This window comes from Anopheles coluzzii, chromosome 2 (assembly GCF_943734685.1).
Source record: "Anopheles coluzzii chromosome 2, AcolN3, whole genome shotgun sequence".
In the NCBI taxonomy this organism is placed as follows: Eukaryota; Metazoa; Arthropoda; class Insecta; order Diptera; family Culicidae; genus Anopheles; species Anopheles coluzzii.
In genome coordinates, this window is record NC_064670.1 from 123274107 (window position 1) to 123297086 (window position 22980).

The 22980-nt window shown below is 52.1% G+C and overlaps 3 protein-coding genes across 14 annotated transcripts in view; 1 reads left to right on the plus strand and 2 right to left on the minus strand.

Moving 5' to 3' along the window:
- LOC120947462 (protein melted) overlaps positions 1–6154 on the plus strand; it is a 41006-nt gene extending 34852 nt beyond the window's left edge. For both annotated transcript variants that reach the window (XM_040362817.2, XM_049606457.1), the window contains exons 6-8: positions 379–1353; positions 1436–1618; positions 4169–6154. In XM_040362817.2, the coding sequence (XP_040218751.2) occupies positions 379–1353; positions 1436–1618; positions 4169–4243 (1233 nt within the window). In that variant the 3' untranslated portion in view covers positions 4244–6154. The remainder of the gene's footprint in view (positions 1–378; positions 1354–1435; positions 1619–4168) is intronic.
- Positions 2208–3960, minus strand: LOC120947466 (46 kDa FK506-binding nuclear protein). Its single transcript, XM_040362825.2, has 2 exons — positions 3756–3960; positions 2208–3448 (listed from the first exon to the last, which is right to left on the minus strand). The coding sequence occupies exons 1-2, from the start codon at positions 3763–3765 to the stop codon at positions 2340–2342; spliced, it is 1119 nt and encodes a 372-aa protein (XP_040218759.2). The 5' UTR covers positions 3766–3960; the 3' UTR covers positions 2208–2339.
- Positions 5311–22980, minus strand: part of LOC120947460 (talin-2) — a 58424-nt gene continuing 40754 nt past the window's right edge. For 8 of the 11 annotated variants that reach the window (XM_040362802.2, XM_040362807.2, XM_040362806.2 and 5 more), the window contains 10 exons: positions 20910–21766; positions 20319–20822; positions 19932–20023; positions 19538–19626; positions 18404–19067; positions 14296–18336; positions 14033–14223; positions 10029–10670; positions 8195–9309; positions 5311–7727 (listed from right to left, as the gene is read on the minus strand). In XM_040362802.2, coding sequence (XP_040218736.2) covers positions 7052–7727; positions 8195–9309; positions 10029–10670; positions 14033–14223; positions 14296–18336; positions 18404–19067; positions 19538–19626; positions 19932–20023; positions 20319–20822; positions 20910–21721 — 8826 coding nt within the window. In that variant the 5' untranslated portion in view covers positions 21722–21766 and the 3' untranslated portion in view covers positions 5311–7051. Of the gene's footprint in view, positions 7728–8194; positions 9310–10028; positions 10671–11336; positions 12231–14032; positions 14224–14295; positions 18337–18403; positions 19068–19537; positions 19627–19931; positions 20024–20318; positions 20823–20909; positions 21767–22980 lie in introns of those variants that run through there. The other 3 variants (XM_049606454.1, XM_049606456.1, XM_049606455.1) reach the window with 3 other exon arrangements.

Sequence of the window (22980 nt, forward strand, 5' to 3'; positions counted from 1 at the left end):
ATCCATACCGGTCCTGGAACTATTCGTGAATCCTTACCGGATCTGTAACTAATCCTGACGTCATACTGATCCTACAACGTATCTTAAACCTACACGTCCCTGGAACATAAATAGAACCCATCCTAGATTCTGTAACATGATCTTAACCAGATAACGGCCCAAGAGCTGATACTGAACTCAGTAACCAATAACCAGCTCCCGGTCCAGTAACCAATACACCGAAAGTGAACGAATGTAGTCTGATCCAAGTAGCCAGGAAGTAATGAAGCTAATGCGCGTTACCCCTTACTAGAATGTGTGCACAGAGCAGAGATGGAGAAGAATTAGAAGAAGAGAAGATAAACTAAGTGTTGTGTCACTTCTTCCCTCCCATTTCAGGTGATTGTGTCCGGCCCGGCAACGGTAACGACGCGACCGCGCGGCACCAACGACAACCGAAGCGTAACGATCCTGAACGCATCCTCCGGCGCCACCACCACGCGCATGAGCGTGTTCGAGCCGTACCCGATGCGGGACACAATTCAGCACTTTTGCGAGAAGCATCTGGACAAGATCAAGGCGTACACGGAATCGGTAGCGGAGCGCATACCACCCCCGGCCAAATGCATCATCGAGGAGCGGCGGGCGAAGAAGATGGCCAAGCTGCACTTTGCCTGCCAGGTGCGCGGCCCGCACTGTCTCTACTCGCGCACCATGTTCACGATGCGGACGCGCAATCCGCGCACCTGGATCCATCTGATGTTTCTCGATCTGCAGGCGCGGGCGGGCAAGAACGCGCTCAGCAGCTGGGATCCGAGCGTTAGCCGGCTCAAGCACTGCTGGGACACGCTCAAGTGTGAAAACCGCACGTTCATCACGCTAGTCACGAGCGCGTTCCCAAACGGGAAGGAGCAGGAGGCGCTGGTCAACGAGCTGCGCCACGCCGGGTTCTTTGACGTGTTCGAGATGGGTCCGGTAGCGGTCGGGTCGGGCCAAGGTGGTGGTGGTGGTGCGGGAGGTGAATCGGCAGGTCCGGCGGCTGGTGGGCCAACGGGAGGCAGTGGAGCGCAGCAATCCGGTGGCGTTTCTTCCCCAACCAGTGGCAATAGCGGTAGTGGTGGTGGTGGTGGTGGTGTTGATGCCGGTACCGCCTCGAACGGGGGCAGCTCGGAAGATCTGGAGGTGCTCCAGTGGGGTTGCTTCCTGTGCCACCATCCGGAGAAGGCGATCGGGTTTCTGCACGGCAACAATCAGCCGGTGATCGAGGGCCAGCTCAAGGAGAAGAAGGGCAAGTGGCGACTGTTCCGGCGATGGCGCACGCGCTACTTCACCTTGTCCGGTGCGCACCTCTCGTGCAAGGGTTCAGTCAGTGAGGTAAGTGGCGATGATGAAGAGAACCTGCAGGACCTGGAGGACCTGGTGTAATGTATGCTCTTTTCTCCCCTTCTTTTCCCAGGCCGGCGGCGAAAGCATCGACGTGAATCAGATCCGGTCGGTGAAGGTGTCTCGCGGCGCCCGCAACATACCGAAGGCGTTTGAAATCTTCACCGGCGATCAGACGCTCATCCTCAAGCCGAAGGATGGCAACAAGGCGGAAGAGTGGGTGCAGTGTTTGAGCATCGTGCTGGCACACTCACAGGTAAGATGGCATGCATGTGTGCATTGATTTTGAAGAATTCATTTCACTTACCGCGATCGATGGCGACCGTCAATAGACATTTGCATTTCGTTCGAATTTTTTGGGAATTTTTTTTAACAATTTTACAATACACAGACACAGACACACACAAAACGCGCTGTTTTAAACAATATAATTATAACACTATTTGATAATCGAGTAACGCAGACGCTTGAAAACAATTGTGCCTTTTCAAAAAGCGCTCCAACACACATCACCACCTTTTATTTCTTGCGGCACTCGAAGAGCCTTCGATGTCTACTGTGGTTCAACAATTCCTGATTTCGTAGAATTCCACACAAAGCCAACAGACAACAGCCGGGCACAGATGTTCGGTCGGTCGCCTGGGCTTCATGGAAAATTTTGCCTACCTACACACTCACACAAAGAGCGTGCGCGACGAGCTTCTCATCGAAGCAGGCGGTTTTTGTTCCGAAAAAAAACCGGTACACAACGCTTCACGGCTTTGAATTTCTAACCTAACTTTAGACGAATCATGCCATTTCGGTAAAAAGGAGAAAAAAAAACACATTACACCAGAAACAAAACGTACATTGTACTCAAGGATAAGTGTTTATTTTTAGTAGTAATGTAATATAAAGTTCCCTTATAAATGTAAACACCCGCAACGTGCGCGCGCGCTTCCCACTTCCCCCCATCTGCGCTGCTCTCTCTAGCCCCCTTAGAACACCTTCTTCAGCTCGACCTCAAACACGAGCGTACTGCAGGGCGGGATGACCGGCGGGCTGCCCTTCGTGCCGTACGCCAGCTTGTGCGGGATGACCAGTCGCCGCTTGCCGCCCACCTTCATGCCGGCGACGCCCAAATCCCAGCCCTTGACCACTTCACCGCGACCGAGCGTGAACTTCAGGCCCGGGCCCTTGTTGGTGCTGTCGAACACCTTGTTGTTAGACTTCAGGCGACCCTCGTAGTACACGGCAATCTTCTTGCCCGGCTTCGCCTCCGGCCCATTGCCAACCTTCAGGTCCTCCACCATTAGCCCGTCCTGGAGGGTACGCATGCCACCCTTCTTCTGCTGCTGTTCCTGCTTCTTGGGCGCTTCCTTCGCGGCCTTGGCGTTGCCGTTTACGGCGGCCTTGCCGTCATTGGCCAGCTTGGCCTGCTTGGCTTTCGGCTGCTTGACATCTTCGTCTTCCTCGTCCTCCTCATCGTCGTCCTCATCGTCATCCTCCTCATCATCGTCATCATCATCTTCCTCCTCATCCTCGACGTCTTCGTCGTCGTCGCTGTCATCATCATCCTCCTCCTCGTCGTCGTCATCGTCATCCTCCGCACCATTGACGATGGCGCTATCGTCGTGCATGGATTCGGAGAAGGTAGTGTCCTCCGCATCGCTGTCCTCCGACACCTCTCCGGCAGCAATCTTCTTCGCCACCTTGGCCTTGGCCACCTCCTTGGCAATGCGGGCCTTGCTGTTGCCGTTTGCAGCCGGGACATCCTCCTCCTCCTCGTCTTCCAGCTCCTCGTCGTCCTCCTCCTCATCGCCCATGTCTTCCATGTCCATCTCGTCGGGCAGAACGTTGCCGGTCAGGTGCACCACTCCCGTGCCCTTCGTGGCAAAGCTGATCTCGTCGCCGGTGGCAAACTCCTGGTTCAGCTGAACCTGTGGGATCGCTTTGTTCAGCGTGCACAGCAGATAGGTGATGTTCTCGGAGGTGAGCATCACCTGCACGTCCCCGCTACTGTCCGACATGTCCAGCGCGGCATGGGTCAGATGGAAGTCCTGCTCCACCACCTTCGAGTACTTCTTGCCCGGCTTCAAGATGAGTCCTGGGAAGGGGAAGGGAATGGGAGCGGAAAACAAAAGAAAAGCGTTGTAGCAACAAAAACCATTTCCAACAATCATCTTTTCATCGCACGCCATGCCATGTGCTTTCGGTGTGTTGGTGATGTCGACAGCGTGCGACGCGCGTCGTGCCTCATGGTTCCGGATTTCGACAGAAACATGCACATCACGACACACACACACACACACGCACACACACACATGCCGGCACTTTTGTTCCCGTGTGTCACCGGGGGGGTGAGAGTGCGTCATAAAGAAAAACCTCAACACCTTTCGCTAATTCCTACTTACCCCAGAACATTTTGGATGTGTGGTTGATAGCACTGTAGTTAACACAAGAAACAATTAAACCGAAAAGACACTTTTCGCACGAAATAAAAATGTAGGCAGAGAGGCACAAAGACACAGTACGATGGCACGGGCTGGAAGCTGAAGCCGAAAAACGTGCTTCTTCGCGTTCTGGTCAAGGAATGTGGGACCGTGCGTTTGACAGCAGCAATTCAGGCGGGCTAGTACTGAACCCGGATGTGGTGTAAACACCCCGAATAAACCGAACGAGTTCGCAAACCGGTACAACCGGTAATCGGTACAAACGGTTATTCGAACAGGGGATTTGTGTGTTTGAAATTTGAAGCATCCGTTAGGAAGATGAATTGGGAAGCAAAAATACTTGAATAACGATTCATTTTTCTTTCCAATTTCAGGCACGAGACAGTCCAACAACACGCACAAATAGTCTTCCCGCGCGTAGTATTGGTAACAGTAGGACGGTTTTCTAGAGTCTTCCCGCCACACACACACACACACGCGACGAGAGTTCGCGGCCACTACGGATCGAATTTCAACGAGTTTAGCAGCAGTAGCATTGCCAAAACGAAAAGACAGAACAGTACTTAAAAAGATCCAACACCATTACCATGCTCACACACGCACAGGGTACTGAAACAATAATTTAACACTATGTTAACTCGTCAATCGATTTATATAAGACGATATATTGTGTTGTAGGAGTCGGGGTTTTTTTTAAACTATTCCTAAGGAAGCTTGGAGGAGTGCAAAAGACTTGAGCAAACGCAAACTTCAGTGCATTTCACGCTAGCAAAATCGGTGGATAGGCGAAGCAACATGGACAGATTTCAATCCCAAGGCGCAAACCTCCGCGCAACCAATGCGGACAACGGGGATAAAACAATCAAAAACCTAATGGCTGTCAATCAATTGTAGTACGATATAGTGTATCTTAAATAATTTCTGTTTGCGTTGTAGAGCTTGCTAATGAAGTGAGATTATTGTACTTAAAAATACACAGTTTGAATGAATGAGCAGAAACAAACAAACACACGTCCGTGTGAAGAAATGAAACGTTTTAGTGAGAAACAATATGTGACCGATCCGACCATGGTAGGGTTCAGAATTAGTTTGTAAGTTTTCCGGTTTTGCTCTGTAAGGTCTAACATTAACGACAGCACAGCATTCACGGCCCACGAGACAAGGACCAACGTGGTGTTCAGACGCCTCCATTCAAGATGAGAGATTCTTCCCCTGCTTTTACATTCTACAAACGTGTGACGTTGCCCTTGTTTTTTTCGATGTTTTATACTACTGTAATATCCAGCAAAACACAATTTTATATTAGCGAAAGGTATAGATTTAAGATCTTTACAGTTTAATAAATATACCTATACAAATCTTAAAAATCAACAAAATATCCTGGGAATTACTATTTTAAGCTTTGAGCGTTTGTGAGGTGTTTGTGATGACGAATAATGGATTTTTTTTTTGTTTTTTTTTCTCAAATTTTCATTCACCCTTAAATACGAACGAGCAGAAACAACAGGTGGGGGTGTTTGGGTGTTAAATTTAATTTTCTTTCATGGTTCTTTATTTGCGAAATGTTTCGTGTCTAACCTCAAAAAATTAGCTCATAAAACCGGATGTGTGTGGAAAGGTAATTAATTAATCGTTACAATGCACAAAAACAAAACATGTTTTGCTCAGTTAAACTAAAAACAAACATTCCTTAAACGGGTTTTAACGCGCTATTCTTTTTTTGCGTTAGAATTATTAAAACACGGGCCCAACCGCATTGAAATCGCTGCTAATTGAGAGTACCGGTAAAAGTACACACTAATACTAAAAAAAGTTGACTATTTTCGAAGCACATTTCGTTTTAGATTTGTTAAGTAAGTTCTCCTTTACCAGACGCAAAACAAAACAAAAAACACCTTAAAAGCAAGCCAAAACCAAACACACTAACATTATGTTTGGCGGTCTGTCTTACTAAAAAGATTGGCTGGCTTTTGTTGTACAGCACACTCACACACACTCACACATACACGCACACGTACAGAAAATAAAACATTTCCACGGTCTCTCGGTCAAGGATCGGGAGACTGTTTCAATCCCTTCCCTACCCCTTCCTGACGGCGGTGCTTCTTCTTCTTCTTCTTGACCTATATTAGTATAACCATGTGTCCTTTTTGTTTAAGTGTTTCGAGAGTGAGGCTAAACTCAACTCAACTCGTATCGTGTATCGTTCGACTAAATCGTATTAAGTTTACCTCGCATTAAGAAGAACCACGTGTCTAGTAACATATAGCAGTAGAAATAGTAGTAGTAGTACTAGTAGTTGTTGTAATAATAGTTGTAAGTTGAAGTTGTTACAAAAAATGGCACTTACGATATTATCTTCGAAAAACACACGTGCAACTCGCTTTTTTCAAGGCTGCTTTCGGCTCTCTTAATTTTGTTGTTTTGGCAATCGTTGGCATATTAAGTAGTTTAAATTTGTTATGCGTTCGGCACAAAATGGGAAAGGCGCATCTATATACTGGCTATTGAAATTGCACGGATGTGTAGCAAAGAAACGCACACAAACGTGTGTATTTTCACTCATCCGGCATATTCGACAGTCCCCAGTGGAAGGCAAATCGTGAGTACAATCGAGGCACATTAGTGAATTTTGCACACACACGCGTTCAAAATTTGTTGGCTAATAAAACACCTATTCCATCTCTCTTTTCGTCCCTAAATCTGACTGCAATACTAACTGTGTCAAAAACGTGCGCGTTAGTGTGTTACACATTACTCTAATATACTTGCATTTTTCCGAATATATTAACCTCTCTGTTATGAACTAGTTTTCTTGTTTGTTTGTGTTTGCTTCTCGATTCTGCAAAGCTTTTCTGCTTGTTTCACACGCAACTGCTACTACAAAATAATATTAAACACACGTGGCACTTAGTGGCGTTAATGAATAGCTGTATCGGGGAGGAAATATTACACAATGTTTTTGTTTGTTTGTTTCTTTTCTACACAAAACAAGCGCGCACACGCCCACACGCAACACTCACAGCACGCGTTTGCGTGGTGCGGGTTTGCGTCGTCTATGCCTACTTATACACGTACTACACACTAGTAAAAAAAACAGTTAAAAGTCAACAACAAAGTCAGCGTGTCCCGCGTGGCACACTTCGATGTTAGAGGCACGATATCTTGATGAAAATAAGTAAGAATACTAAGCTATTCGCATTGAAGCGGTACTACTCGAAATATTCCTGGACGAACACACCCATGCGACGGCACGGCTACTTCCATTCTGTCACGGCTCCGCCCGCGCTACCGGACTTCAGCGTCGTCGAGGAGGAGGAGGAGGTGGTGGAGGACATGTGGACCTTTTTGGTGTGGATAACCTGCTGGTGCTGCTGGTACTGCTCCTCCGTCGTCATCAGCTTGCTGCCGCCGCCCTGCACCGACCTTAGCGTGGTGGTGGCTGCATCGTGTGCGCCACTGTCAAAGAGACTAACGTTACCATTTTTAATCGTCGGTACGGAAGGCACGGATGTGTGGTTGTTGTTGTTGTTGGTGCTGGAGGTAGTGGAAGTGGTGGTGGTGCGAAGGAAGTGTTGTTGTTGCTGCTGCTGCTGGTGCTGCTGCTGATGGAACTGTTGCTGTTGCGGTGAGCTAGTCAAGGCGTTAGTGACGTTTGCGGCGGGACTACTACTGGCGGCAAAGCTGCTAGTGCTACTGGCAGGTTTGGCCGGCGAAGTGGTCGCACTATTGTTAAAGTAACCTTGGCTTAGTGACTGTGATTGCTGCTGATAGCGTTGCTGTTGTTGTTGCTGCTGTTGCTGCTGCTGTTGCTGCTGTTGCATGTCGTGATTGTCTAGGTTAAGTTTAGCAAACTTCTGCTCCACAGTGGTTAGCGGGTTTGGGCTTTGGGGATTAGTGTTATTGGCATTCTGGAAGACACGGGTTTCGTATCTGCGCGCGCACGCGATGCGTGGAAGAGAAGAGAGAAACAGAGAGAGAGAGAGAAAGAGAAAAACATTGGTTTGTTTTAGTGGTTAGGGTTGCGATTATCGTCGATGTCGATTGGGGTGTTTCGTACTCTAAATACTACTCCCTATTCCGACCTCATTCCTTGGTTAAGATATGATGCGTAAAGAATGATTTAATGATTCCCAAACTACTCCCTTCACCTTCGAAATTTGAATGAGCTTTCCATGCTTTAGTCGATGCACAATAGGATTAAAGGAATGGGTGTGTACACGGGGACTTTAGACTACAGATGTACAAAATGCCCCTTCACTCGTAGGGTCTTCAGTGCATGCTCATTCAGCGATGGTGCAACAGTCATAATGAAAGGAGCATTATTATTCCAAGCCGATTCATGCCGCTACCTCTTCCCAAGCAGCCTCTACCGATCACCACAAAACCTTTACCCTTACCTGGTTGTGAATCCTTCATATGTTTGTGGCGCGGGCGAGCTTCCGGCAACAGCTCCATTCGTATGCGTCGGCGACGATCGGAACGTACTGAGCGGCTGCACCTTGTTCTGCAGGTCCTGTACGGCCGCGTCGAACTGCGTGCGGTTGAATTTGGACGCGCTCAGGTTCGTGTTCTCCACCCGCGTCGTATCGTACGTCCGGTTAAGCATCGACGGTGACACCAACGCGGACGGCGACTTGAGCGCATCCGACTGGTACGGTTTCGGGACGGCATTGGCAGTGAGCAGTTGATTGCCCGAGCCAGGCCGCTGGAAGCTGGGACTGGCGGGTGAGTGCTGCCCTAGCCGTGGCATCGTACTAGCGCCCTGCGCCGGCGAAGCGCCCAGCGAGCCCGGCGAATAGGTGCCCGGTTTGGGCAGGGTTTGGGGCGGTTTCGGGGACGTCGGTTGACTGTATCCCGCGAACGGAGGCGGTGCCACACCGCCCTCGTCACTCTCGTCCGTGGTAAAGCCACCGCCCAGCTTCTGCCGGTACTTTGCGTGCCGAATAGCGATCAGCTTGTTCTTTGCCTCCTCCAGCTGCCGTTCGCGCATCAAAATTTCCGAACGTGCATTGATCTCCTGTGCCATACCGTCCACCATGTTGCGGTTCAGGCGCAGCGTGTGTTCCTCCTCGCCCTCGATTGCCTGCTGGGCGGCTTGCACCAGCTTGTCCGTCGACTTGATGACGGCATTGCCGGCCGCTTGCAGCCGCCGCCCCGTTTCGGAGTTGGGGTCCGATTTGACCTTGCACGCGATCAGCAGCTGGGCCGTAGAGCTGGCCACCTGTTTCGCGGAGGAAATGAGCATCTCCTCGGTCCCGACACCCTGCACCAGGTTCTGGGCCGCTTCGACGAGGCTGTGGGTGGCGGCCGCTACGAGCCGGGCCGCTGAAATCAGCCCCTCCGACCACTGGCCATCGTCCGAGGAGGTGAGGGGCCGTTTGGCCACCTTGCCTTGATCGATCAGCTCACGCTGGGCAGCGTTGGCCGCACGCACGAGCGAGGACGATGCCGCCATGATGCTCTTGGCCGCTTCCAGAATCATTTCGTCGAAGTTTAGATTCTCATCCGCTTCCTACAAATATACAGTTGAACAGAAATGTTAAAACGTTGATTTTATGGTAGCGTGAAGATTAAGAACATTTTTTTTGTATTTCACTTAACACTATTTTCGATAGTTTATTCAACAGTGTAACCAAAATGAGTAATATAAAAAAAGAGAAAAAAACATAAGAAAAGTCAACAATACTTAAAGAATCAAGTATCATTGAGAACCGAAAAACGGAACTAAAAACTGCAACAAAACTAATAAGGCAAACATAAAAAGAACCAAAAAAAGAAAGGAAACTAAACCACTCAGCACGAAACAAAGAAAATGGTAAATTTCTATCTACTTTACTTCAATTAAATGCCATCAAGATAAGCCACTTTATCGTCACCGATTGTTCACACATTAATATACACTTGATGTCGTTTTTTGTTTTGTTTTTTGTTTTCAAAATTGCAATTGTTTGCCCAGAGCAGTTGAGAGTGTTTTGTTGCGTGCGTTTCCGCTTTCCGATGACCAACGACAGTCACGGTAATAATATGTTTGATTCCTGGGTGATAATTGAAATCTTAACAACCAAGAATATCAAACATATCTCACCGAAACTGTCCCACCAAACACCAAACGCCCCCGGGGTTAGAAGAAGGTACAGAAGAACGGGTTAGAACAGCCTCCAAGGCAGAGGGAATAGGATATATACAGAGCGTAAAAGTGAGGTTAAATTAGTATAACCCCCTGCCGCTTACCTTCACTTCCTGTCGACGGGGGCGCAGGTTGGCCAGCTTCTTCGCGGCAGCCTCGATCGATGCGGCCGCACCGAGCAGCTCGTTCTCGGCAATCACCGTCGGATCGTCGGGATCGACCCAATCGGAACCCTTCAGCAGCTGCGCCATGCCGACCAGATCCGTCACACACATCGCGACGCGCCGGGACAGCTGCATCCGCTCGTCAGCCGTGCAGTGGCTTAGTATACCCTCGAGCAGATCGCGGTACGCAATCGCGACAGCCGAACCGGCGTCCAGTGTACGCTGCCGCAGGTCTTGCGTTTCCGCACACGACCACGCAACGGACTTGCACACGCTCAGCATATCGGAGATGGTCTTGCGGCCCAGGTTAGCGGCCGCTGCAATGTCGGCCTGCAGGTTGGAGGCGCCGGCCGCGACGGCCTTGGCCGTGGCCGCCGTCACATGCTTGGTGACGCTGATCAGATCCTCCGGGCGGGACAGTTGCTGCATGCTCGAGCGCATCATCTCCGGCGCGAACTGCATCGATCGTAGCTCCTGCGAGATGGCGTCCACCGTGGCTTCCATGGCGCGCGTGCCGCGCGTGTGTTCGTCCTCGACGGCCTTCACCGTCTTAAGCAGCGAGGTGACATTCATCACCATAACCTGTGGTTGAGTGTTGTTGTTTTTGTTTGTCGATGGTGTAAGAAACAAGAAAGAAAACCAATTAATAAGTAAACGATCGATGCTGTGTGGATGCACAGGAACGGGAGCAGGTGATATGGGTTAGATAGGAAGCAAACACGCCAAAAACGTTAAATGAAAAGTTTAAACAAAAGCGCGAGAGTGTGAAATATTTTGAAACAGCGTTTATCTTCTTGTTGTGAAGATGATGTCGGAGGGAATGCTTTCCTTCTGAAAGAAATGCATCTTAAAAAAACTGGCCAAAATACTCCATCCTCTCGTTTGTAAGCCAGTTTGAGAAATGTTTCATTTTTATCTAAGGACAGCGCAGCCAGCCACGTGGGGAGCATAATCAAAGTAAATGGATGTATTTTTACCTACAGTTCACATCGTTTCATCGTTTCGCCACTTGTGTGGTTCGATCCGGAGCAAGTGGTACCAGAGCTGTCAATGTCGTGTCCCGTGCAGTCGCCACGAGACGAGCTATATTAGTAACCACGCTACAAGAGGACGCAACACGCAACCACAAGAATGAAGCCAGGCGGAAGAGGAGGAGCAATGAAGGAGTCGACGTCGAAGGAGTCACTCGTCTCGTCTCGTCATACAGGAAGGACAGACGGTGGTGATTCAAGCGATCATAAGGGAAGGTGTGCTGTGTGCCACTCACTTCAAGCAATTGAAACATACACATTTATTTGATACAACATACAGAGACAATACATTGGGGGAGATACAATACTAATTGCGTCTTATTTTAAAAAATGAACCTTAAAATACACATAAAGTACAGGGTAAATGCTGAATGCTCGGAACGGATATGGCACCGGATGTGAGTATTAGTATGGGTGCGCCATTCAAAATGCGCCATCAAACAGGGTCGGCACTGCGGACAGAAGCCGTAACAGTTCCTCTTCCTGATCGGAAAGCCACCAGCCGGCGGCGGCAGCACTACCACTACCAATTCCCGGAATGATCTTCTCCCCGCCCGTAATCTACAACGCCGATTACCGGTGGAATTTGTGTTTCCAAAAAAAAAAAGAACATTACAGTACAGAACACAGGAAGGTGACGGATGGCAGAGATACAGAGTAGCGTTGCGGTGATGGTTGAAAAGAAAGAAAAACACAGGACGAATCATAGAATGGAGGTGAGTTGAGCTTGCTTGCAGGGACGGGAGAGAGTGTGGAGAGTAGATGGAGCAGGTTTCGTACACGCAGGGGCATGCGCAAGCGACAAAGTACATCATTCCAGGACTGTCCAGCTTAGTGCTTAACATTCAGCGCCTACATTCGACATGGACGAAACAACGGAACCACACGACGACAACGACGACAAACGGACATCTGGAAGCGGGGCGGGGCGGTGCAGCGCGAGGGGTTAATTGGGTCGTACAGTAGGAGCTCGCGCGGACAGAGCGGTGGTAGCAGTGGTGTGTGTTTGCTGTTGATGTGTGTAAATGTACCGCTGGCCGGCACCTTCGGCGCGATAGCCGGCCAGCGCGACAGACGTGCTCGTCTCGGTGAGGCACAGCTCCCGTATCATCTGTGAAAAGGGACCGATGAAGGGGGATGGTGGTATGGAAAGGATGATGATACCCGGGGATAAAAAGAGTGGGAGCGTAAGTGAGAGTGTGAGCGAGAGAAAAAAGAGATAAAGAGGCAAAGAGGGAAAACAACAATAACAGAATCAGCAAATTGATGTGGTGTTGATGTGTATGTAGTATACAGTTTGGAAGATATTGTACCAGGGAGTTTCATGGAGAGGTTTCTTAGGAAACTGTAGGACAGGTTGTGGGACATTACAGAAGCGCCTTCAAGATGTTACGTCGTGCCCCGAAACCGCCGAACTACTGGATCGTCTCCCAGGGCGATCCCGTTTGTGTTACTTACGACGCCACTACACCACGCTCTCTTGCCTTTTAGTGTTCGATGCTCGCCTACTACAGACCCGCAATATACAACTCTCGACCACAATCCATACAGGGAGCGGGATGGGGGGTTGCTGTTAGGTACGACGTGTACGACCGCGTGTTAGACAACTTGGTACAAAAGCCCCACCCCAGGTACGGCCCAGTATACACAGATAAACACCAATTCAATGCATTCTCAATCCCCCGTTGCTATTCGCATGCAGGAAAATCCCGATGAGCTTCCGCGGGTCTTCTACATTCCCTGGTCAGTTGGAGGCGTCGTGTTAGAGGACCGTTGTAAGTTTTACTTATCATCAAACGATATATCCACACAACATTCCACCATCTTTCATCCGAAGCAAACAGGTAGAGCAGACAGAGAGAGAGAGAGAGAGAGAGACAGAGGGAGACAGGAAGTAGGAAACATTGTACGAAGTAGTACTGGGAGTCCTTCTGGGAATGAAAGCTTCAACTGAAGAACGTCGTGCTAAGAAGAGAGAGACATAGAGGCATGCACCATCGAAGAAGGAGAAAAGAAAACGATCGCAGTTCAGTGATGTAAACGTGAACAAGACACCGTCCTTCCCGTTCGATAAAACAGAAGGTTCGCTCACGCGCTTTGCTGTGCTCGTGACTCCAGCAACACACAAACAAGGTAAAACAAAGTCATTCATTTTGATTATGCTAATCAACACGCGGCTGCTGATGTCCTATACAGTTGAAGGTAGTGTTTTGTTGTGTTTGTAGTGAGGCAAATGCATGTGAAGAAGGTTGCTGGATGGATTTACAGCGTGTTTAGCAATTATTTCGGTATCAGTGAAGGAGGATGCTTGTCTTTGAGTGGTGTGTTGGTTGTATTAGAATTGCATTTGCAGTTGGGATTAGAGGGATTAGAAAGGTTTAAAAGCAAAATTTTTGTTGGAATAAAGAGTTAATCTGCGTGTATATACATGATTTATCGAAGCAAACGAATGTTGTCGTGCATGTACAGCTTTCGATTATGGTTTTCAAACGTTTCAAACTTTAATTTGTGCTACAGAGATGCCAAAAATAGGTGACATTTTAGTTTAGCGGCCAATTACGACGTAATAGAATGCAGAATGCAACCAAGTGCTTCAATTGTGAGAGTTACACGCACATACACACACACACATACAAGACAACATTTCTGCCCGAGTACGCACGTGCACGCGTTTAGACGTTTTTAGAAACATTCAACAACACATTCCGTTCCAGGCAAAAACGGCGTGCAGACACGTGTAGGCGACAGAGATGTGGGATAGGAATACAGGGATACGGGGACGGATCGATCGGGGCTACAAGCACAATGGAAGGAGTTGCCAAACGGCATGGCATGGCGGCACTGAATGGGAAGCAGGGGAAGTTGGAAGGAAAATACAACAAGAACGATAACAAACTAAACAAACGAACATACCTTAGCGCTATCTTTCAAATCATTCATAGCTGGATCGTTAATGGGCTTGCCGGAGGCGAGTTTAGTAGCGTTTATAAGCTCACCGAGTGCTGCGGCGACGTCTTTGACCGCGTTTATGACCATCACTTGCGAGTCGGGCTGACCGGAACCGAGCGAGGCGGCCCCATGCTTGACTGCGTCGGCCAATTGCACTGCAAGAAGAGTAAGAAACGGACCGTTAGAATCAGGGAACCCCCTCTCATCCTTCTCTCTCATCCACTTACAAATCGTCGTCACCGCGTTCTGGGCGGCTGCTGCTAGCTGATCCTGCGTGCCGGCAGCACCGGCCACCAGGATCTTGGTGTCCTCCACCAGCGCCTTCGCTGTCTTGAGGATGTGTTCGCGATGGTCGGAGAATTTGCCATCCTCGTCGCTCGACTGCAGCGTACCGGCGGTGGCGAACATGATCGTCGTGTCGAGATCGCTGATGATGGCGGACACCGTGCTGGAAGCGTTAATGCACGCCTGCGTTCCGCGCGAACCGGCCTGAAGGGCGGCCAGTACCTGGGCCACCTTCTCCGACACGTCACGAGCGCCGCGAGATATCTCCACCAAGCCGCTGCTATCGTCCTTCCGGATACCGGTCGTCGATTGGATCAACACGTTGACCGAGCGGCCGAGATCCTGCACCGTATTGCGGATGCGAATCGCCACATCCGGTGAAGTGGTAAGCGCGGACGCACCAATCGAGTCCTGTGCCAGCTGCGTGTAATGATGCGTCATCTCCACGCACAGCTGGGCCAGTTTGGACGGATCGATGGCGGCCTTGGCGTTGATCTCGTTCGCGTAGCGCGCAATCTCCTTCGCGCTCTGTACCATGCGCGTCTGGTAGTCGACGTACGTATCATTCAGCGACGCTCCCAGGAACGATTGGCGCTTGTCGGAGATGCGAGACATCGAGCGGGAAATTTGCTCCATCAAACCCGTCACCACACCGTTCTCCGTGGAAAGACGCTCGACGGTTGCGTTCAGCTCTTGGATCGCTTCCCGCGTCGATTCAACCGCTTCATCAAGCTCCGGATGGAAATGAGCGGCACGTGGGTTACCGCCAGCCTGCTTAGCAGTTTGTACAAGCTGTGCGCAACACTCAACAACCGATTTGACCTGGTTGATCAGCACCGTTTGCTGGCCGGAGTGGACGAGCTGCGAGCATGCTCCGATCACACCATTCGTCAGCGGCACAATGTGCTTCGCGATCTGATTCACAGCGTGGCCCAGACTTTCGGCATTCTTCTTTGCGGACGATTTCACCGGCTCCAGACGATCGATCAGCTCGGACGCCGCATTGAGCGATTGGTTGGTGAAGCCCTGCAGATTGCTGTCCTTGCGCTGCGGCAAACCATCAACACCGACCGCTAGAGCGGCTGAGTTGAGCTCCCGAGAGCAATCCTTCAGCACCTCCAGCACCTGGTCGCACTGCATCTGGCCAGGGGCCTTCTCGCGAATGCTCGACGCCAGCTGCTTAATGCTTTCCGACACGTTGCGGCTGTGGGTTGCGAGCTGCTGCCATACCGGCGGGTCCGTCGGTGTCAGCGCGAGCACCTTTGCCGTGCGAACCATATCAACTGCACCGTCGAGTATGCCACGCCCGGCCGTCAGGATCGGTTCCTGTGCCTTGCGACCCTCGGTCGAGATGCGGGCCGGAATCGAGATGAACTCGGGCGAGGAGGCAAAGTGACAGAGCGAAGAAACCGCCTCAAGCAGTGGTTCCGTCGCAGCGGCACAGCGTTGCCGCGATGCCGGACTGTAGTCCTGATCGAGGGCCTTAATTTCACGCACCAGCGCAGCGGTCGAGTTGGCCACCTCCTTGGCAGCCTGGACAAAGTGCCGCTTGGCGACCGGGTTCGTTGTGGTGGAGCTTGCATTGCGACAAGCATTGCAAAGCGCAGACGTGTGCTTGGCGATGACGGTCGCCGCTGACAGGACCTGCGGCTGCGAAGAGGCCTGACCCCGCAGAACGTCGCAGCTCTGACGGATTGCCTGTGCTGCACGGGCGTACTGAGCCGGGTCGACAATGCCCGGACGCCCTCCGACGCTGGTCGGGTTGGAAACTCCCACCAGATACGCGGCCTGTGCGGCAGACTCGATCAGACCACGGATCGACTCCGACACCGAGTTGACCGAGTGACCAAACTCAACGTGCTTCGAGTTCTTCGCGTTGTTCGCGATGCCCGTCATGCCTTCGCCGAGTGTGCGCGATTTCTCCAGCACCGTGTCGAGACAGTCGAAGTAACCCTGATCGGTCAGCGACTCCTGGGGTGACTCCAGCAACGGCCGCAGCGATTCAATGCTGCGTATCGCGCCATCACACTCCTTCTGACCTGGGGCGGCCTGCGTGCATACGTCCACCAGCCGGTTGATGCTTTCCGTCACCAGCCGTGCCGCAGAGGACAGCTCGTTCTTCGCATTCGGACGGTCTGGGTCGCCCGCAACGTAGCGAGCCGTGCCCAGCAGACTAATCGACTGGTTCGAAACGCCGCGCAGCGAGTTGACGATCTCTTCCCGGGCACGATCCTCCGCCGTTTGGCCTGCCATTTCGAGCGTCACCGTTAGCAGCTCTTTGTAGGCGTGACAAAACTCCTGGCTTGTGCCGGCCAGCTTGATGGAACTGTCGTACGATTGTGCCACCTGTCCGCCGGCTACGTTCAACTGATCAGCGGCCGATTTCAACTCGTTTTGCAGCTGCCCATACGGACGATCCGACGGTGGATACTCGCCCGTATCGAGAATGCTGCGCAGATCCGTTACTGTCTCGAACGCCTCGTTGATGTCCTTCACACCCGGCAGACAGTCGATCGTGCGACCGAGCGAATGTTTCGTGCGCTTGATCGCAATCAGCAGCGCCTCCTGGTTGTCCAGATTCTGAAGCGTTCGTTGCGCTTCCTCAATCACGCGCAGCGAATCCACAATCACCTCGTCGGCGCAATCGACCACGGCAGGATTCTTTGTAGTTACAAGCACCCCGCGCACACTCTTGGTGTAATCGCCCAGGGCGAGAGCAGTGTCGCGACCGGCGACTCCTGCGTACGTTCGATTGCCCTGCTGGGCGGCGCTCATCAGCTGATGCATCGAAACGTCGACCGCGTTGCTAGCGGCAGCCAGCTGCTTGAAGCAACTGTCTGCCGTCTCGCCCGGCAGCGGACGCAGACTTCCTTCCTGGGCGGCGCGGCGTGTGTCGCTCAGCACGCTGCGCAGGTTGCGGACCGCTTCCAGCGCAGCGTCCAGCTCGTTGCCACCGCATGCCTCCCGTGCACGATGGGCCGCCAGCCGCAGATCGTGGATGGCGTGTGTCAAGTTAACGGAGCTGCGTCCCAGCTGCTGCCCGGCCGCCTGGTCCATAACGGTTGGCTGTAGTTCGCGTGCCGAACCGGCCATCTGTGCGCCTGGCTCGAGGAACATCTCGGCGGCATCGATCAAGCACAGCTGCGCGTTCGGGTCGTCCGGACGCGCATGCGTGCCCTTTACACCCGCCACTAGCCGGGGAATCTGGTCGGCCACCGCCTGACAGTCCTGCAGCAGGATCTCCTTCGTCTGCACATCGTTGCTGTGGATGAGCGAGTTCTGGGCCGCCGTTATGCATTGCGTGGCGGACGAGGCCGCCTGTCTGGCGCACTGTTCCAGCCGTCCAATCAGCTGCCGCTTGATGGCGGGCGTGTTTGCCGTCGATGTCGTGATGACGCGCAGCTCCTCCGCCGCGGTGCGCAACATCTCCTGGTGGCCCGAATCGTGCGGGTTGCCGGCACACAGCCGGGCCGCTTCCACCATCCGTGCCGTAGCGTCGGCCAGTTGCTTGGCGGCCTCGAGCAGCTTGCGCTGCATGTTCGAGTCGTGCTGACTTTCCGCCTCGCCCTTGATGCTCTGGATGAGCTGGGCCGTTGCTTTGCCGAGCTGCTGCGCCTGCCGGATCATCTCCTGCGGGTCGGACGACGAAACAAGAATGTCCGTCGCTACCAGTACATTATCCACAGGGTTCTCGTTCTCCACGCGGCGTGCCTTCTCACGCGCACTCAGCTTGATGTGCTCGAGCAGATCGGTCAGCGACTTGGAGACGTCCTTCGCCGCTGCCGTCAGGTCGCCACGCAGCTGCTGATTGTCCGTCGCCTCGTTGCACACTTCCGCCAGGTGAGCGACGGCTTTAGCGACCTCACGCGCTGCCGCTTCCAGCTGCTCCCGACAGGCCGGACTCTGAATGGTGGGACCGACGACACGGGCACACGCCACCAGCTGGCTGGTGGCCAGAGCACACTGACTTGCCGCTCCGATAACTGTGCAACACAAAGAAACAAACATTAATATCACGCTCCGTATGAAACTAGTTCCCGTGCTTCCTACCTTTGTTGCGAGTTGCCTCATCCTCCGTCACGGCCGCGATCGATTTCGCCTTCAGCACCAGCGCGGCCGTCGTGTTGGCGACCGCCTTCGCCAGCCCGAGCAGCATATCGTGCAGCTCGCGGCTCTCCACGCTCTCCTCGCCGATCGTGCTCAGCACCTGTCCGCTCGCCTCACCGACACGCGTCGCCGCATTCAGCAGGTTCTGGCGCGGCTCCTTGCTTTCCGGCTCGGCCGAGCGCAACAGATCGCTAAACGCATTGCACAGTTTGCGCGTCGCTTCCAGCAGCTTATCGCCGGTACAGTCATCATCCATCAGGGCGGCAATCAGTCGCACCTCTTTCGTCACCTCCGGGATGCTCTGCGTGATCTGCGACACGGCCGCACCGACCGCCTCGTGGTCGATCTCGTCCGGCTGCGACGCGGTCACGACCTGCGCCGTCGCCGCATTCATCGTGGCCAGATGCGTCGTGACGGTTTGCTTCGACGTGTCGAGCGTTTCCTCGCGCCACTGCAACGAGCCCGGATCGGTACCGAGCGGTGGCAGCTGCACCTTGCTCTCCAGATCCTTCTCCGCCCGGTTGAGCGCATCCTGACCGGCGGAAATGTACCCGAGCAGTGCACGCTGTGGCTCGGACAGTACCGAACTGATGCGCGTTTGCTGCAACTAAAGACGGAATCGGAAATGAATAAAAGCAACGTTAGTTTCCGCTTCCTGCCTCTCCTCTTGCATGCGTTTGTGAGTATGTGTGTGCGTGTGTGTGTGTGTGTGTAGGTGATGTGTTAGTTGATGCTGATTTTTGACTGATTGTAGGTGAGATAATGTGAGTAGTGTAAGTAGTTTGCTAAATGGTGACCGAAAAATTGTAATTCACCTACGTCTGGTAGTTTTTTTGGTGGTTCGTAGGGGTTAACGGGGTTTAATGTTTTGTTTTAGTAGTAGACAACGACAACAATGGTTACACGCAGCATGAAACGAGATGAAACGAAACAAAGTGGTGGGTAAGCTTCATGACACGTGACACGTTCGGCCCGGGCGTTGGGCCACAACATAGAGTGACGAAAGACAACAGAGCACGTTCAGTTAGTATGTTAACGGAAAGGAAAGTGTAATAAGCGCAGATTGTCTGCCCTCACCATCGGTGGCTGGTGTGCCAGGTTGACCTGACCGACGATGGCACCGTACTGTATCGATTGCATCTCGCCAGTACCGTACGACCGTTCACCTAAGGTGCATGTCATCGAGAAGCCAGCAACACAGGGTCAATCACACACACACAGACACACACACACACACCCCGGTCACGCGCGAGCACCGAAACGAAAGATTTTTGCGCACGAAGATCAATCCATCAATGGGAAACGAAACCAAAAAGAAAAAGAAAAGAAAGAAAACAAAATCGATTAAATTATAAAACTTATGGACTGTAATGGAAACGTAAAAGAAAATCCAGTAACATAAAAAGAATAGCTTTATTTTTTCTAACAAAAGCGTTCTTTCCAAATTGCATCGAAAAACGTTGCCGCTTACCGTCAGTTCCGCGCATGATGGCGGGCTTAGCGATGGAATGGGTTTCCACCTTGCCACCTTTGTTCGTCTCCTCGTGCTGCAGGAAGGTAGCTCTGGAAGCAGAAAGAACAGGAACACATTGGATCGTGAACATTATTGAAAGATTCTACAAAATCAACGCCATAGTCCATTCACACAGGTTTGCTTTAGAAGAAGGCGATAAAAATGGTGCAAAATAAATGATTTAGAATGCATTCACAGTGCCGCCTGTTCGCTTATCAGCAGCTGTTTGCACGCCAGCCACTGAGCACGCAAATGGCACTAAAACTTTATCGTCTGCTTCAAAGCACCCCATCCATGGAATGGCCATTCTTAGAGAACGTTTCACACAGTCCGAGCGGTGCTTACTTTGACGGTGCGACACTTTCCTCCACCATGGTGGAGCCCTCGTCGCCCTCGATGCCGAAGTGGTCCTTTGCCTGCTTCTTCTTCAGGATGATGTCGATGTAGCCGGCGATCAGCTGCACGATCTGTTCCGCTTCCGTCGTTTGCACCGAGTAGTACGAGTCGGCGTAATCGCCGAAATCGAGCGTGAACGTGTTGGGCGACGCGCCCCACCGGCGCACGGTCGTCAGCGGCCACGATTTCAGGATCTCCTTCGTCGTCTCGTCCAACCGCAGCACCGAGTCCTTGGTGACGCCCAGCAGCCGGGGCACGAGCTTGTTCTTGCCGGTCATTTTCTCCTTCACCAGGAAAAACGTCACACCGTACGTGGGCAGCTCGCGGGCCGTCTTGGTGTACTCGTACTTCGCGTCCAGGTCGGACAGCCCGACGTGCTTCCGGTGTTCGGCGAATATTTTCCGCTCAATGTTCTTCGTGCGCACGTACGAGGCAGGTAGAAACTCTCGCAAACTGTGAATGGGGGGGAAGCAAAAAAACAAGCAAAAAGCATTAGATTTGGTTCAATTCACAAAACACAAACACAAAATCAATACGTACTCCAGGAATCCGGGTCTATGTTTCGCCTCGTTATGGTCCCCGAACTGGATCTGCACCTGTATGCCGGCGAACTCGCACGCCTTGTCCTGCGTGACCGGGTGCGTCCCGTCTAGGATGGCATCGCGCGCCTGCACGTACAGCAGGTTCAGCTGTACCGGGTCGCGCGAATCGATGTTCTGGTCGGAATAGAAGAACTTGCGCCGCAGCAGCACCGTCTCCTGTTCGTCGATGCCCTGCTCGCGCAGCGTCTTGCCCACGTCCACCCAGTTGATCTCGTCGTCCGTGCGCAGCTTCTTCCGCAAGCTCTCCATCTTCGCGTCCCGCTCCTTCTCCTGCGCCTTGCGACGCAGCGTGAGCGTGCCGGTGTTGGAGCGATTGTCGGGCTGGTTCTCGTTCTGCGCCTCCGGGTCTTCGCGCACCAGCCCGTACTCCTCGTGGTTGGTGATGCCAATCTTTGTGCAGATCACCACCATCAGCTGCGACACCGGCTGCGAATCGTCGACCAGGATCGTCTTGACCGCACCGTCCAGCATGCGCACGCGCAGCGTCCGGTGCTTCTGTCGGTACTCGAGCACATCGTGGTTGTGCAGCATGTAGTAGCCCAGGTTGCGGGCCGGCTCCAGCCACACGCCCTGCCGGGTGTCATCGTCCGCTAGGAAGAGGCCAAACTCCTGCGCCTGCCCCTGTACCGCCTCCGCGAACTTGTCCTTGATGATGCGACACGCATCGAACACGGTCGTGCTCGGGTCGAACTGGATCGTCTTTGTCACCCGGCCTCCCTCGAGGCTGATCCGGAGGGAAAGTGTGGACATTCTCCGGCCCGAGCTGCTGCTATGGTGGTGGCTGCTCTAGCGGTGCTGCACATCAAATAGAAGAGAACATGCAAATGCAGTTGATCATTAGTTTTGTTTGTTTGAAATCAATAGAAAATAAACACACAATTGAATTTAATTCCATAGAATTAGAACTGCCTTTCATAGACACACCAGGCTCACACCCAGATTGTACTAGAAACGGCCCAGTTTAATGCTATTATTTCCTTATCAAACCTCGTCGTCACGCAGTCATTAGCGCTCGTTTTCCCATTCAACTATGGACTTCCCAATAGAAAAAGCGTCAAACCTCAAAATCATCCGAACACATTGGAAACACATAAATTGACCAACGGAGCATCATCTCGTTCCCCTCCCCCACTTCCCTTCTATCCCGTGCCCATCTGTCCAGGCGACAGTTTTGTGGTTCGCGGTTAGCAAAGACCCGCAACACAGCGTGCGACGGCGGCAAGCGATCCATCCACCAGATCAGCTGCATCGTACACTGCCATCTCCTCGGCGAGCGCGTGTCGAAAGCATCATAAATCACAATTTATCGTATATGTGTCCGGGGGGATGGAATTGGGAGGGTCGAATGCCTGTCACCAGGCAGACAGTTCCAACAGTCGCGTCAAGTGCCAACCGCTGTTCCACAAACCGCAGTGCCATTGCGCGAAAGGACACTATGGCCACGCGCGCTTGCATGTGTGTGTGTGTGTATCCGCAAAAGGACTGCAAAACGCGGACAAATAAAATCCGTCCTCGACCGTCACACCACGAAGGAAGGAGGGAATGGGCACGGGCCACGAAAGCGAGATGCATCATCGATCGATGGCGAAACGCGGCCTCGCGATTGTGCTCGAATGATTTCAGCAGCTCGGAACACATTACGCTTAAAAATCCGCAACAACAAGCAGCAGCAGCAGCAAACGGCCGATAAAAAGCGCATCAAGCGGTGTTCTTAACGTTCTTCCCTTCTGCTCCAGTCCCCAGCAGGGGGGAATCACTCCACCGAGCCGTGAAGAGCCAACTACACACCGTGTGATGGATGTCTGAAGCCCCTCTCCATGCGGCACAAACACGCACCCAAGAAGTGTCGCGTAAGTCACGAAGCATTATCGTAGTCACGTTTTTCTTCGTTTGCTTTCCACGTTTTTCCCGAACCTGATAAGCAAAAGTTGAGCGCAGCTCCGTTCAGCGCCACTAGCAGCTCTTCCGGCGAAAACTCTGCAGGAAGGAAAGCCACTCATGCCCAGCAA